We start from the raw sequence: 14,452 nt of genomic DNA, 5'->3' as shown, positions 1-14,452 counted from the left end.
CCAATGGTGGCGAAAGTGCTCATTCAATTCCGGAAAGTCGTTGCTCAATCGTCCGTTAATAAAAGCTGATGTTGACGAAATCCAGCATGTTTTGATGTTTTGGGCTGCGATATATATATGAAGAGGATGATCCACAGACCAGTCGTGCAATAAAGCACCATTGTAGTTTTGCTGATGGATTTTTGCTTAGTTATGTGACAAGCGAACTGTTTTCTACCATAAACCACCATTTTCCATTAACTGAACGTCAACCCTCTCCCCATCAGTCAAATTTCTCATCTAGCTCCTCTGGGCGGTGACGGCGGAGCTGACTCACCGTCTGCCATGTGGCCGGCCGATTGGCGTGTCGCTCGGCCCGGCTACAGGCGGGTGCTGTTGACGGCCTGACACGCGCCACCTGCCAGTGATGACGGGTCATCTGTCACCATTGACAGGCCAATCCCGGCCGTCTGCCGTCACCGCTGACGGATGGCGGCGTCCGTCAACGGAACAGTCACCGCCGGTTAGCCGGTCCGATGGGCGTCATCGTCCCTAGTAACGGCTGTAGTATAGCTATATGATACACAAATTGGACGCATGGATGGACGGGGAAGGGTGCTGCTGAGTGATCGACGGGCTGGAAGAGTTACAAGTTTCATGTACGGAGCATGATACACTGGTGCTTTGATCCATCAAAGACAGGTACTCCAGATTCCACCTGCATGAGAGCGTACTCACTGACTACAGTGAAGTCACAGAAGCCGCTGCATATCTGTCATGTTCACCTGGTCTGGCTGACTGCCGATTTCGGTATTCACTGCTCGCACAGTATAGTGTATACTATAAACGTCCTCATCCTGTACGGTCCATCGTGTTTATTTTCTCTCGTACAGGCGCTGTGACGGAGCAGTGTCCATACGGGACGGCCGGCTCCTGAGAGGGCGGTGGGCGGCTCACAGACTCACAGTGACCCGGTCAGCGAGCAGCTCAGATGGCAGCAACCGTCGAAAAGGGGGTAAGAACATTACTAGAGATAACCCTGTGGCCCCTGGTTTCTAAATAATGTTAGTGGATGGATGTTGGTATGATATGGGATAGCGTAGCAACCTTAATTGGCTCGCAACGTCAGCGCTTGATGGCACTTGGCGGTCAGAATGACGATGCATGTGTAATTGAACCGTATTTCGCCGGTGCTAGAACCGTTCCGGTGCCCCATTTGTGGTCGATTGGCTTAAATTCCCAGGCATCACCTCGGTGATAACAACTTCCCTAGCCTGCCACCGTCTAACTCGCTCCCTGTCACCTCGTTCACACTGTCATTTCCCGGGATGACGTGGTCATTTGCCGCTCATTTGATTCCTTCCATCCGCGACGCTCGGCCACTACCCGTGTCATTCCTGTCTCTCAGACGGACAGGCTCGCTGACCGTTTCGTTCCCCCGGGGGTCATTGACCTGTCGGACAGTCTCCCCCCCCCCCCCCCCGACTCCGCCCCGGTCCGGCCGTCTGCTGTCTGTATGTAAATAATGGGAAATGTTGGACATTCAGCGGATGCTTTTCCGGTCTTTTCAGTTCGATACGATGTGACTCGTCTCTCTCTCTCTCTCTCTCTCTCTCTCTCTCTCTCTCTCTCTCTCTCTCTCTCTCTCTCTCTCTCTCTCTCTCTCTCTCTCTCTCTCTCTCTCTCTCTCGCTTTTACATTCGCTGGCTTTTTCCTTATTCCTCTCGTTTTCTTTCTCTCCAGTCTCCAATCTGAAACTTCAAACTTCTCGACTCCTGAGGTCAGGCGATCATAGCTCACAAGTTGGCGTTCCACCTGCCCTGTGCCTTGAACTGCAACCCCCACCTAGCTGATTAATTGCCCTTTGCTCGCGGTAACACCCGCGTTCCTCTTGCGTCGGACTTCATTCATACTTCGTTTGCCCCCTCCAGCTCTGCTCCCTGCCGACCCTGTGCCGCCGCTCTCTGCCAACAGATGGCGCTGGCGGCGGTGTTCGATGGCCCGGGGAGGCCCCTGCGCCTGACGCGTTTGCCGCTGCCCGACCGGCTGGCTGAGGGAGAGGTGCTGCTGCGACTGGTGGCGGCTACCGTGTGTGGCTCGGACGTCCACACCATCCGCGGAATGCGCACCGAGCCGACTCCGGCGTGAGTGAGGTCACAGCGAGGTCACACAGGGGTCACAGGGCCACACGGGGTTGCACCGAGTCTAACAAGGCCACAAGGAACCGTACCCTGATTTAGCATTTGGCGACGAGACAGTATTGGCGAATGGCGACCAGCCTTCGCTCGATATTGGCTCCCAGACACGTTTTTATGCCGCTGCCGATATATCAGCCTTTTTGTCGTTTTCAGGCACTTGGAACTGCCCTTTCTAGAACTTGCCGGCCCGGTCGCACCATTCATCTCCCGCGGTGTGTCATTTTTCGCCTGTGATGCGGGCCTATTACATCATGACGCCCGCGGACCATTATCGGCGATGGTCGCTGGCCGGCGGGCCACACTCGGCGGTCATGAAGGACACTAATGGTGGACGGTGAGCGATGGAGCGACCCGACCCGACCCGCGCCGGAGGCTCAGACTCTGACCGGTGCTGTGAGCCGACCGGCCGGCAGCTGTCGGACGACTGGGCCGCCGCGGCTCCCGGGCCCGGAGCGGGACTCCCCGCCCGGAAACTCCTCCTTCCTTCCCCGGCCCTCCCCGGTCTCCGCTCGATCCGTGCCGTCGAGCAGACTTCCGACGCCCGAGAGCGGAGAGCAGAGAGAGCAGGAGAGAGTAGAGGGGTCACTGTTAGCTGTTTCTGCTCTGGAGATAGGCTGCTGATCTCATGGCCTTGGCATAGTGTGCACTGTGCGCTGTGCAGACAATCATACGGACGGTTAGGACCGTAAAGTAATGGATGGTAAGCGATTTTGACCGTGACAAGACCAACTTAAGACGGTAAATTGTTGACGTGACGCTAAATTAGACAGAAAAGGAAGTAAATTCCATGACGTGGACGTATGGGCAGCGTAATAGCGATGTCTCTGGACCAGCATCATGCACTTTCTTGCGCGAGAGGAACCGCTTTACCTTTCCCCATCCGAACTGAACGCCCCAGTACCCACGTTTTGACTGTGTTTTTAGCTCGATACCCGTCTCAAACACCTCGTCTTGTGTCTCTGCCACCAGGATCTTGGGTCACGAGGGCGTGGGCCGTGTCGAAATCAGCCGTCGACCTGACCTGACCCCGGGTCAGCTGGTGACCTTCTGCGTGTGTAACGTCTGTGGAGAGTGCGATCGCTGCTCAGTGGGCCTGACACAGAAATGTCGACAGCTAATGAAGGTAAGGACGGCATGTAAATAAGTACGTCAGTTCGTGACTCAAACAAAAACGGAACTTGTAGTTGTATATGATTTGCGATTGAATTGATTGTTACCGAAAGTAGCACATACCAATCCCGCTGCAGTCGTTATCAGGCTGATGTGAAACGGGTGACCCTTACTTCTATTCAGATACATGTTAGTGACTGACCTCGGTACAGCCACTAACCGACCAGAGCTGACCTCTCCCCACCGTGCCGCAGTACGGTCACACTACGCTTAGCAGCGGCAGCGGACTGAACGGCTGTTACTCGAGCCACGTGCTGATCCGACCGGGCACCCACGTCGTTCCCCTGCCTCCGCATCTGGCCGCCTCCCCTGGCCTGGCCGCGCCCATCAACTGCGCCCTGGCCACGGTCATGGCAGCGGCGCGCGCCCTGCAGAGCCATCTGCCGGTGACCGCAAGAACTAGGGCACTGGTTCAGGTGAGATGCCTACGACCAAGGGATATCCACTGATTTTGGAGTGCCCTCGCTGTTCTGACTGGTCGATATGACCATTAGGAAAATGTCCTATAAATGTGCGTTCTGTGGGCCTCCGTAGCCGCCTGCCTGGCCGCTCTCAGCAGCCTGGAGGCTGTGTTTGTTCTGTTCCCTATCGGCTGATGCCGCCCCCCGCCGTGTGTGCCCACCGAATACTAACCGCGCCCGATGAGGTGTGCCGTAAATACGTCCCGGTCCGCGGCTCACCGTGTTGCCGGGCGACCCGATCGGGCAGTCGATAACGACCAGCGTGATAGGTGTGGATGGGTCCGTGACCCGACAGTCCCCACGCGGTGGGCTCACATGGCCGCATCAGGGCCCTCCTCATAAACCGCTTTCAGTCACCACCTGTTCTGTGTATCATAATCGCTGGCAGCAGCGCAGTCACACCGTTCTAATAATATACGCGATAAAGGTCACGTGTCGGTGCCCATGGGAACTGAGCGCTCCGCGATCTGATAAGTTCCTGGAAATACGGCTCTTCTTGTCTTTTGATGCCATTTGGAGGTAGGAATTATCGCTTGTGCGTGTGCCGTGGTGTCTCAATGCTTCCTTGATCTGTCCATTGTTTACCTATCGAAGCCGCCGACTCCCATGGACCATTCAGCACGGCACCGCAAAATTCCGAAAGGAAGGCGGCCAATTTGGTGCATTTCTCGATTAAATATGCCAATTTGAATGCAATATTGACAGTGACAACCTTATTCCTCCCCACCTCTCCTACCTGCGGTTGATAATAATAACCACCGCACTTGGTCTGGCCCACAGCATCCGTTAAAGGGACCCTCCCACCTTCAAAAAAAGTTAATGAATTGGCATGAAAGTTATGTCGCTCGGTTCAGAAAGAGCAAAAATGAATATCTACCAAATTTCATCGAAAAATATTCACCGGTTTTCAAGATATTAGACTTTTACTTTTCTTTACTTTTTGGGATCTCCGCTGTTCCTATAGCGACTTTATTTGAAAGTGCGGCATTTGTTGCGCGCAAAGCAGCATATACCACCGCGTGCTACAAAACGTTTTAGTCAAACATTTAAAAATCGTTAGATATCTGCGCTGACGTCACACATTCAGAGGGGTATTCCTATGCATTAGCCCCTCTGAATCAAAATGCTGCAATTTTGATATTCAATATTTCCGATTTAAGGCATTTCTCGGTGTTGTGAGTGCCGAAACCGGTAATTGTGAGCCAGGGACCCCATTTTGGCTATCTCAACTCAAATCTAATGTTAAGGTGGGAGGGTCCCTTTAAATTGTTGAGACGATACAGCACCAAACAGAATCGTTCACATCGGATCGTTTCGCTCGTGACTGAGATGAAGGGCAGTTGGCTGGCGAATAGCGACGTAAACTGTCACTCACAGCCAACGTTTGAAAGCACCTACTCTCGAGCTTCCAAGTTTGATGCTCCAATAACGTTTGATCGCGCCATATCTATATTCTATAATCTATATCCATGGGCTGGTTGGAATATAAATATTGCTGCGATGATAATATGTGCCCGTCCTGAATCGAATCGAAGAGCAATAACAGCATGTCTCTATCCATTTATCTGAGTATTATATAGCATGCATAATAAGACAGTCGACAGACGGCTTACACGCCCAAGTTGCGTTAATGTGAAAACATCTGCAGCATGTGTTCCTATGCAATGTATGCATGCTTGAGCCTTTTTTCTCCCTGAGTTGCTATAACCAGTCGACTGTTCTGATCGTTTCGCATCTGCGTATCTGAGTCTGCGTCCCGAAGTCATTCAAATATCTGCAAACTGATCGCACAAATGTCCCGTCGAGGATTCAAGGAAATAGCTTCGGCCGTTCACTTTGCTGATGACTTTTCTTCTGAACGCCTCCTTGAAAAACAAACAATAAATCGGAATTGTTCATGCATTGAACGGCATCTGGCTTGTCGCTGCTCCGGTCGCAGTTGATATCTCGAAAGCAGACGGGGCGTGATCTTTTCGCTCCTTCGTCCCCTCCTGCGGCTTCTGGTAGAGCCCGCCAGTCCGAGTATGTACCCGTCAGTCAACTGGGACCCGTTTAGATAGCGTATTGTTTTCATTTTGTTTTGAGTACATCACGCTCAAAGCTCAACAATTTTCATATCTAACTTCTTCCATAACGTCTGTTCCACGGATGGAGCTAGGGACAAAAATTACGCTCACCATGTAAAGTAATTTATTTGTACTTAGTCCGTTATATTATGATGGTATGTGCTACTGATTGCCGACTGCCCTCCCTCACAATGCGAAGTACCCGTGGATTGGCCTCTCTCTACGAGTAGATCGGACTCGAATGGATTTAAAGGGCTGAAATAGCAGTCTGCGAGATCTCTTAGCACGTAGCATCATGGTGATTTGTCATTAACCCTTTAGTTCATTCACTTCCCACTCAGAATTTATCGGATCACCAATGAATACCTAATCAGTAATCGTTTACCCAAAAAATGCGGTGCTGAGATGAGACCATACGAGTACAGCGGTTTTGAATGCATCTTGCTGAGGCCGTGTGCTGAGATTGCGACGCAGTGTGTGGGAACTGGGTTGCAATATCGTAAGTAACGTGCTGAGGCCCAAGTGATAATTCTGTCTGCTGACCCCTCACGCCGGCGTTTCCAGGGCGCCGGTCTGCTCGGCGTGTTTGCCTGTTCCGTCCTGCGGGACGAGCTGCGGTTCGGCGAGGTGTTCTGCACGGACACGGTGGCCGCCAGACGTCACATGGCCGCCCGGTTCGGCGCCAGCCCGCTGGAACCGTCACAGCTGGAGGGAGGTGAGCTGTACCCGCCCGTCAACGCGACCCTATTTCTGCAATTGATCCAATCGAGGCTCGCTCCCTCGGCGCTCGATCATGACGATGCATAATTTGTGGGATACTTTTAGGTGGCTACGGTAGTTTCATTTGTACATTCCTTACTTGGTACTGCCTGAAAATCCCAGCGTTAGACTGGTTAAAGTGTCTTGCCACATAGCCTTGTATCTTGACAAAACTGCGCATAAAGTTCGATAACGGCCGATATCCCATTTCAGTTCGGCATTTTTCGTTGGCTTGACATTTTACAGCAATATCTCGGTTCACTGACCATGCTGTCTTGTTTATTAGCTCAGTGTTGCCAGACGCTGGTCGAAGCGCAAATGTGCTAGCGGAAGAAAGGTCGCGAAACTGTTGCCGGCATCTGTTTCTTCATTGAATTTCAGAAGATTGAGAATGGTGCCATCATTCTTATGTTGTAAATCACACCTCGTAGGTAGCCTGCTATCAATATAGATTTGATAAACGGCTTTTATCCCTCGATAAATGATGCCCATCAATGCTATAGGGCGAAAATAATATTCTCTTCGCTCTCTTCCAAGTTCAGAACGGTGTCGTTAGTGTTGAGTCGAGTGAATATCGCCAGAGTTCCTCGATGAGTAATAGCGCTACTTACAAAAACTACGCAAACAAGCCTGATGAACACAGGCCATAAATAACAAGCAACACTGAACTCTTTCGGTGAGTTTGAAACAATGTTACAACGAAATATAGCTTTTTAAGTTATGACTATAAATATGTATGTACTCTGCGGTACATGCCTGCTTTCTCGAAAGGCCCTCCTGACGTTTAAAGCCATCTTTCCCCGGCCTGCTTCCACTTTTGGATCAGCTTAGCAGTCGGCTTCATCAGCAGCCGCTATGAATAAATAATTGCATCATTTTTCTGCGTGCCTCCTGTCTCTGTCTTTCCCAGATAAGACCTGACTCAGAAGGGATATTTTTACTCCACACTCAAAGTTAATCTCACAGGCCGTTGCGTATTTTGCTGATTCAATGCCGGTGTTAAAATGGGATATCTGACGTCAGTTTGACGTGCCGAACTGTCGTTGAGTCGCTCGGCAATCCTTGAATCGGGCTCGGGCTCGGCCGCCGTACCAATAGAAATCGTTCGGCGCGGCGCCATTGACTGGGCGGCTGAGCTCCATCCATTTGCGCAGGCCCGCTCTGGGCTCGCTCGCTCGGACGGCCGAGTGGATGGCGCTGTATCGGTCGGACCCCGTCAGCGGCCCTGGTCAGTGTGTCGGCCGAGCTGCTGACCGGAGCCGGCGACCGGCGCAGTCACAGGGGCCTCCATGTGACGACTGACTGACCTTTGAACGTTACTCGGTACTCGGCAGTGCCATGCACTTGGGCCGATGTTCCGGGCCGGCGGAGTTGTGAAAGGACGTGCGCCTGTGGTTTGGTGACCTCCCCGTAGTCTGTTCCCGTCTTCAGGGTTCCTCCAGTCCTAACCGTTATGGGTCCTTCACATCTTACCCGTTGTCCAGCGACGTTATACCCGGTATGGTATGGTACCCTGTATGCCGACCATGCACTGCTAAAAGCTCGCGTAAGGGTAGAGCACGGGTTCAGCACTCTGTAGAGTTGGGCCCGGCTCACTGTCGAGATTCGGGCCTGCGGGCTGTTTGCTCTAAAAATATGGCGGCTGTATGCCGTCTAAGTGATGCATTTGATGTGTTCGCCGTGCCGCTTTCGGCGCGGCGTCTCGTAGCTTTGGCCGAGTTTGTTCGATGGTGGCGTCAGCAGTGACAATGACCGCTGTATTTCCAGAGGCCGGTCGTCAGTTTGTGGACTCTTTCGACTGCGTCGTCGAAGTTTGCGGCAGTCCAAAGGTACGTTGCCCTGTCGTCTCTGAAGGCGTGTTCATTGATTAGCGATTAGAGCTGATTAGGTCATTAGAAACGCTGCAGTTTGTAAGCAAATGGAACCCCTTTCTTTCCTAGTTTATAGTGGAATGTATCGACAATTACTTCCTAGCTAGAGGAACGTTGTCCAAATAAACCTTGTCCCAAACGCTTTATCCGCTGTTTTTTTCGGCGTGCTATTTTTTCGACGATTTTTGATGCTGCCTTTATATGACGGCTTTTTGAGCTGTGAATAAATGCTCGCCATCAACACAAAGTCTTCTGCATCAGTCCCCTGCCAGTTCTGGGTCTGGGACGGCGTCCATGCCCCAGATATCGAGCTGGCCATCGCTCGGGATCCGACGCGGTATATCCTCCCATTGGGGTGGCGCGATGGCGCAAAATCTCGGCGGCGACGGGACGTCGCGGCAGCTGGGCGCCCTCCCGACCACTCTCTGATGAAACGGCCCAGATGCGGCCCACAGAGAGAACGGGCGCCCGGCGGAGAGCGATCTACATGTCTTACGGCATGGCTCGGCGCGGTCCGGCCGGCTGGGCGGTGAAATGAGCGACAAATAACCGCGCGGCTGCCGATTTCCCGTCCCGTCGCCAAAGAGCGAGAACGCTATTTGTTGAGACATTCCGGACTGTTGAATCGGGGGCTTTCACTGTGGCTCGGATGCATAGCAAACGAGATGGATTCTGGCTGTGAATGCTCGGGGTGCCACAAAAGGAAACCTCTCCCGTATTGCGCACTGCTTCACTAATAACCCTCGTTGCAATCCACTTGGTGTTATGCTCACTGATAAGACATGCTCCGTTCTATACATTCTTGGAACACGCAGCATAAGAGTTTATGAAAGTTATAGCGTTCGATGGAATTGTCAACAACATCAGCCTCAAGGCAGATGATTGTCCAATGAGCCTTTTTTTAGAATGAATGCTGTAAAGATATAAAATATTGTACAAATGCCAGTTTATCGGCAATAAAACTCGCTTTAACACAAAAGCTGAAAGCCTCCTACTGCTTTATTTTTGGTCTACTGAAAAAAAAGGTACGGTTTAAGACATACATAGCTCTGAAGAGGGAAAAAGGGCCTCTCATCTCACTGACCTAGGTCAGTTTGTCCGATTCCGTTCGTCGTTTTCATACTGTCCACACTAATTCTCATTCCGACCCAACCCGACCCGACTCGTCCAACCTGGTCCCGTCCGGGCCCAATCTGACCCGCGCTGGCTGCAGTCGCGTCCGTCGGCGGCCGGCCCGGCCGCTCTCCATGCCGGTCACGTCCGCTAATGACGGCTAACTCCGTTCCGGCGGCGCCAGTTTCGGCGCTCTGAAGTGGCCCCCCGTGCTGCCGGCTACCTGACGGCACTACGGCCGACGCCAAACAAAGACGCGTGAGCGCGCCGCGACAGCCAGCTTTCAATAAGACCGGTGAGGCGGACGGCTGTTTACCTTTCACTGGCCTGCCGGCCGGCTGCAGAACATAGGGCGCTGATGGGCCGCAGATGGCGGAAACTCGCCGACTGCTGCTCCTCTCTGCTCAACCAGGAGCGGCTTTTTGTCAGAGCACAAGAGCGGCCCATTAGGGCTGCACTTCCCGGCAGCAGGTCTCCGTGCGTCTCGCCGCTCAGTCGGAGATCAGAGGGCGGCGCGCGGCAGCACCTCATCGCGCCCGGGCGCCGCCGACGACGACGTCCTGCAAGTTCGACAAGAAAAACAGTGCGCTCAATTAGAAACTCGGCAAGGTTGTGTCGGAGCCTCAATCTCCGGACCGGCGAAACTAGTGGAAGCCTCAGACAGGCTTTATACGTGGGCAGCGGAAAGGATAGACGCTGCGAAGAATTTAGACAGCTTTATCGGACTCGCTTTTCTCTGACAACGTTAAACTTTTCTTGCTTTTTTAACAGCCGCTTTTACTATCAGATAACATTATTTTTCTGACATTGGCCATTTCTCTCAGCATGTTTTAGTCGTACCAGCACTTTGGCGAGCTGGACAATGGACACGGCAGAACATAAATCGATCATGATCGATAAATCGATATGATTAACCCACGTGCTAGTCATAACGTTAGTATTATGTGCCCAATGCCTCAGGGCCTGGATTCCGTATCAACTTGTTATAACTATGAGAATACTCTGGCCTCTCCCATGGTTATTCATCTAGCCCTGAGGATTTAAATTCTCAGCGACATTTGCACAAGCCTGGGATGGCCAAACACTTCACAATTTCATCATCATGAAGCCTGATTCTCAGCAGCTATGTATTCTCGTCAGTGCAACGTTGAGCCAGTAATTTTCTCACTGAGCTGCAGCGCTGCCTCGAGTGCGCTGCGTCTTTAGCCAACGGACCGTCCGTTTTGAGGGTCATGCTCCGCGGTGTTTGCAGGTGTTCCCCGGCGGACTGAGGTGTCTCCGACCGGGTGGCTGCTACGTGCTGGTCGGCATGGTGCACCCCCACTCCCAGCTGGATGTCACCGGACAGAACATCATCAGGAAGTGTCTTACAATCAAAGGTGAGCGGGCCGGCAGCGTCTCAGTTCACAAACCCATTGACGTGACCCGGGAGATAAGCATACAGCGAACGTAAAACACAGCGGTGGCGACCTCAGTTTGGTGATAGCGAACGATTATTTAACAGTCGAAGCTGAGTGCCGGTGCCAAAACCGATCCGATGAAAGTCACAATCGTTTTCATCATTACAAAAAAAAACTTACTAAGTGGGAAATTATTCGAAGAAACATTTGCTCGGTATTATTCAAATCGTCCCATTTACTAACTGACTGACAGCTAGTGCCTAGTGTGTTGGTGTGGGTTGTGATGATGCAATGTCACATACATAATTACTTTTCTCAGGCGTACACAACTACACGGCCGGTGACCTGGACAGGGCCGTCGCCTACCTGGAGTCCGTGCTAGCCGAGGACCGATACCCTCTGCACCAGCTGCTCAGCACGCCGTTCAGGCTGGACCAGATTCAGGTGGGTGCTCGGCCGTCCCCACAGTAGTACGGAGTGCCAACACGGTCACCCGTCTCCGGACGGTCATCAGTTACTTAGCGCACGGGCGCCATGAGACCGACTGACATTTGGGCGGTGTCGGCGCCGTCAGGTCGGCCGCCAGTGACCCGTCCGTCTCCCGGGCTCCTCTGACGGTCGGTCCCGCTCGGCTGACCCTCGCTGACCTCGGGGGTCGCCTGGGAGCCGCCTGTCACGCGGCTGAGTGGGCCGCTCCGTCATCGCCAGCCGGCCTTGGCGACATGGGGACATCGACTGACCCTGACTGACCAAGGGTGACTTACTGCCTTGGATGACCTTGGCTGACAAAGGGTGACTTTGACTGACCTTTGGTGACCTCTGGTTGGCGTTAGGTGATCTCTGGCTCTAACACCGGCCCCTATCAGAGTGGGAGGAGGTGTGATGACCGTCAGATTGGCCCTCGATCACACGGATTGCCGCAGGGCGGAGGGTGAGACGGGTCCTCCGGAGACGGTGCCCGACGGGAAGGGAGAGACTGTCTCCCCAAGAGCCTCGCTGTCTGAGGGGGCGAACGAGACCAACTCTCAGGAGACCAAGGAGAGTTTGGTCCCGCGAGACCAGCTGTCTGACGGTGGGGGGGGGGGGGGAGACGTGCTGTCTGACTTTTTCCGAGGAGACATAAATTATTTGTTATTCGTAGTATTTCGATAATTATTTGAGTGACTGTTGTCTGTCTCATCTTCCTCAAGTTGTGTGGCATAACTACGTCCTAGATTTATTCTACCTAATTGATTTTCCAATAATTATCTAACTCCCATTGCATTAACAGTTAATTGCATATTTCGCGCGAGTCAATCCTGAACGGACCGCTTATGCGAGACTCCGACATTAATACAGGGAATACTCGCTTAGCCCTAATGCGTAATTACCATTTGCTGCAGCCTGCAAAGATCAACGAAGCGCTCTGTAAATTAAGTGGCTGCTATTTGTGAAGTGAGGGAACCTTTGTATTCTCTTTAGCTAGATATAGCAAATTATAGTTTCATCTAGTTGGTTTACTGTTGTACAGCTCCTGGACGGTGACAGCCTATTTCAGACGATTTGTGACGTTGATGATTGTTGTGGCGGCGCGGCGGTTTCATGTGACGGTGAATTGACGGCGGTTTTATGTGACGGCTCTTGTGACGGCTAACGTGACGTTGACGGCTGACGTTTCCATGACGTTGACGGCCGTTTTGTTTCCGCAGGAGGCCGTGGACCAGTCTGATAACTTCTATCGCGTGCTGATTGAGCCATAACGCCAGTGACGTTCAACGCGCCCCGTTACGGCCAATAGTCCTGGCAATTGGCGTTGACTCGTGACCTGGGGACAACTAGCAAATGGCGCGGGGTCCATGTGCGTGCTGGCTGTCAAGTGTCACAAGTGTTGCACGGAACCTTTTTCGTGCCGTGCCATGGCATTTGTCTTGTCAACCTCGCCCTAATTTTGTTACACCAATTGCCTGTCGTTTCTAGATTGCGTTCGATTGTGATCATACCGCGGCAACCGAGCCGTCCGATATTGGATGACAGAAAAAGGTGCTGAATTATATAAGCGATATTACAGCGGCGGGCCTTTATGAAATATTGAAAAGCTCATCAGAAGAAGCGCAATATCCATTTTTGAGACGGATGGAATATTTGTGTCCCTCTATCCAATCTCATTCCGTGCCTCTGCTCATTAAAGTGGATTCCAGTCGGCTTTGTGCTGACGGCAACTCGTGTGGGCCGGTTCGCGTGTCGCCGCCCGTTGTCGGTCCGCCTGGTTAGTCCGGTCGGCTAGACCGTGATCCTCGATGAGTGCTGTGGTAAGTGGATTATCGACTCCATTTACCAACGGTATTTGGCGGCCGCCATCGGAAATGACCCGTGCGTAGTTCATTGGGTGGCCAATGCCCAGTATTGATCCCAAATGTGGCCTGTGCTTCGTTAGTCTGTGGTCCGTAATAAAAACGCACGTCGAATGCTGGGTGAATGTGCGTCTCCGTATTTCACCAACCTGTCATTTGCCGCTGTGTAGCTGCAAATGTTCCCACGTGGGCGGGACTGAATTCACCACACTCCGGGTCGGCGGTGCGAGCAGCTCCCAACACCTCAGAGGCCCCCGTCATACCCGGCCCGGCCCGGCCCGGGCGGCGCTGCCCAGGCAGCGGTCCCGCAGCAGCTAGTATTTCACTCGGCCAGATATATGATACGCGCCGGGCCGAGTGCTTCTCTCGCTGCTCAGAGAACTGCGCCGCCGCTGCGGCCGCCGGGCCAGACGTCTGTATGTGAGCAGCATGCTATAGGGAGTTTGATGGTGGCAGACAAAGTCGCAAGTCATATTTAGCTTGACGTTCAATTGATTAACTATTTCTATGCTGCAGTTTGATGTAGCGTGATGATTTATGCCTGCATTCGATTGAAATTTATTCACCATCTATCACGTGCCCGGAGCGACGACGGCCGATCTGGTGGGACTGGAGGAGCCCGTAAGCGTGCCGGCTCAGGCGTGGCATTTTCTGGCGCTCCGGGCGCACATCAATCTTCATCGCAGCAGGGCGATGGCTGACTGCGCTCCGTGATCGGGCCGTCGTCCGTCGTCCCCAGACGCTGCCCGAAGCGACGGCGATCGTCGACAGCGACCGGCCTCTGCCTCCGGCCGGAGATATGGACAGGGAGGAGATATGTCTGGCCAGATCTATTGGGGGGAGTTTGGATGTTTCTGGCCGGCCGTATGGAGAAGGTTTAATTCGGTGTTGCAAGGGTGTGCAACTTTTTGGCGATGGTGTGGGGCTTATGGACCGGGCTTTTGGATTTCGCTCCAACCAGCTGTGTAAGGGTCCAATTCGCTGTATGGGTGACATTTAGCCTCCGCTGGAACGGAAACGAAAACCCAATGGCTTGAGGGTCATGAAGGCATCTGTCAACTCCATTCTCCCAGACAGCAGTATGACGCTTTTGCCCGATGGCCGT

The 14,452-nt window shown here is 52.8% G+C and overlaps 1 protein-coding gene across 2 annotated transcripts; it reads left to right on the top strand.

The window, feature by feature from the left end:
- Positions 1–882: 882 nt before the first annotated feature.
- Positions 883–13,472, top strand: LOC122394725 (5-exo-hydroxycamphor dehydrogenase-like). Of its 2 annotated transcripts, none has more exons than XM_043391825.1 (9): positions 883–994; positions 1,954–2,123; positions 3,147–3,300; positions 3,542–3,763; positions 6,439–6,589; positions 8,401–8,462; positions 10,870–10,996; positions 11,337–11,461; positions 12,706–13,472. In XM_043391825.1, exons 1-9 carry the CDS (start codon positions 971–973, stop codon positions 12,754–12,756), a joined length of 1,086 nt encoding a protein of 361 aa, XP_043247760.1. In that variant the 5' UTR covers positions 883–970; the 3' UTR covers positions 12,757–13,472. The 2 variants fall into 2 exon arrangements, with proteins under 2 accessions (XP_043247760.1, XP_043247761.1); XM_043391826.1 differs by lacking the exon at positions 883–994 and adding an exon at positions 2,331–2,511 and having other exon boundaries at positions 2,035–2,123.
- Positions 13,473–14,452: the final 980 nt, after the last annotated feature.

Source organism: Amphibalanus amphitrite, unplaced genomic scaffold (genome assembly GCF_019059575.1).
Source record: "Amphibalanus amphitrite isolate SeventyFive unplaced genomic scaffold, NRLGWU_Aamphi_draft 000607F_arrow, whole genome shotgun sequence".
Lineage (NCBI taxonomy): Eukaryota > Metazoa > Arthropoda > Thecostraca > Balanomorpha > Balanidae > Amphibalanus > Amphibalanus amphitrite.
The sequence above is the reverse complement of the archived record's forward strand: the minus strand, read 5'-3'. Positions and strand labels throughout refer to the sequence as shown.

What these genes read in the sequence shown, in the direction of transcription:
- LOC122394725 (XM_043391825.1), top strand. Translation starts at nt 971, where the DNA reads ATGGCAGCAACCGTCGAAAAGGGG. An exon ending in CAGCAACCGTCGAAAAGGGG is followed by an intron (nt 995 to 1,953) that starts GTAAGAACATTA and finishes CTCTGCCAACAG; the next exon opens with ATGGCGCTGGCGGCGGTGTT. An exon ending in GAACTAGGGCACTGGTTCAG is followed by an intron (nt 3,764 to 6,438) that starts GTGAGATGCCTA and finishes CGGCGTTTCCAG; the next exon opens with GGCGCCGGTCTGCTCGGCGT.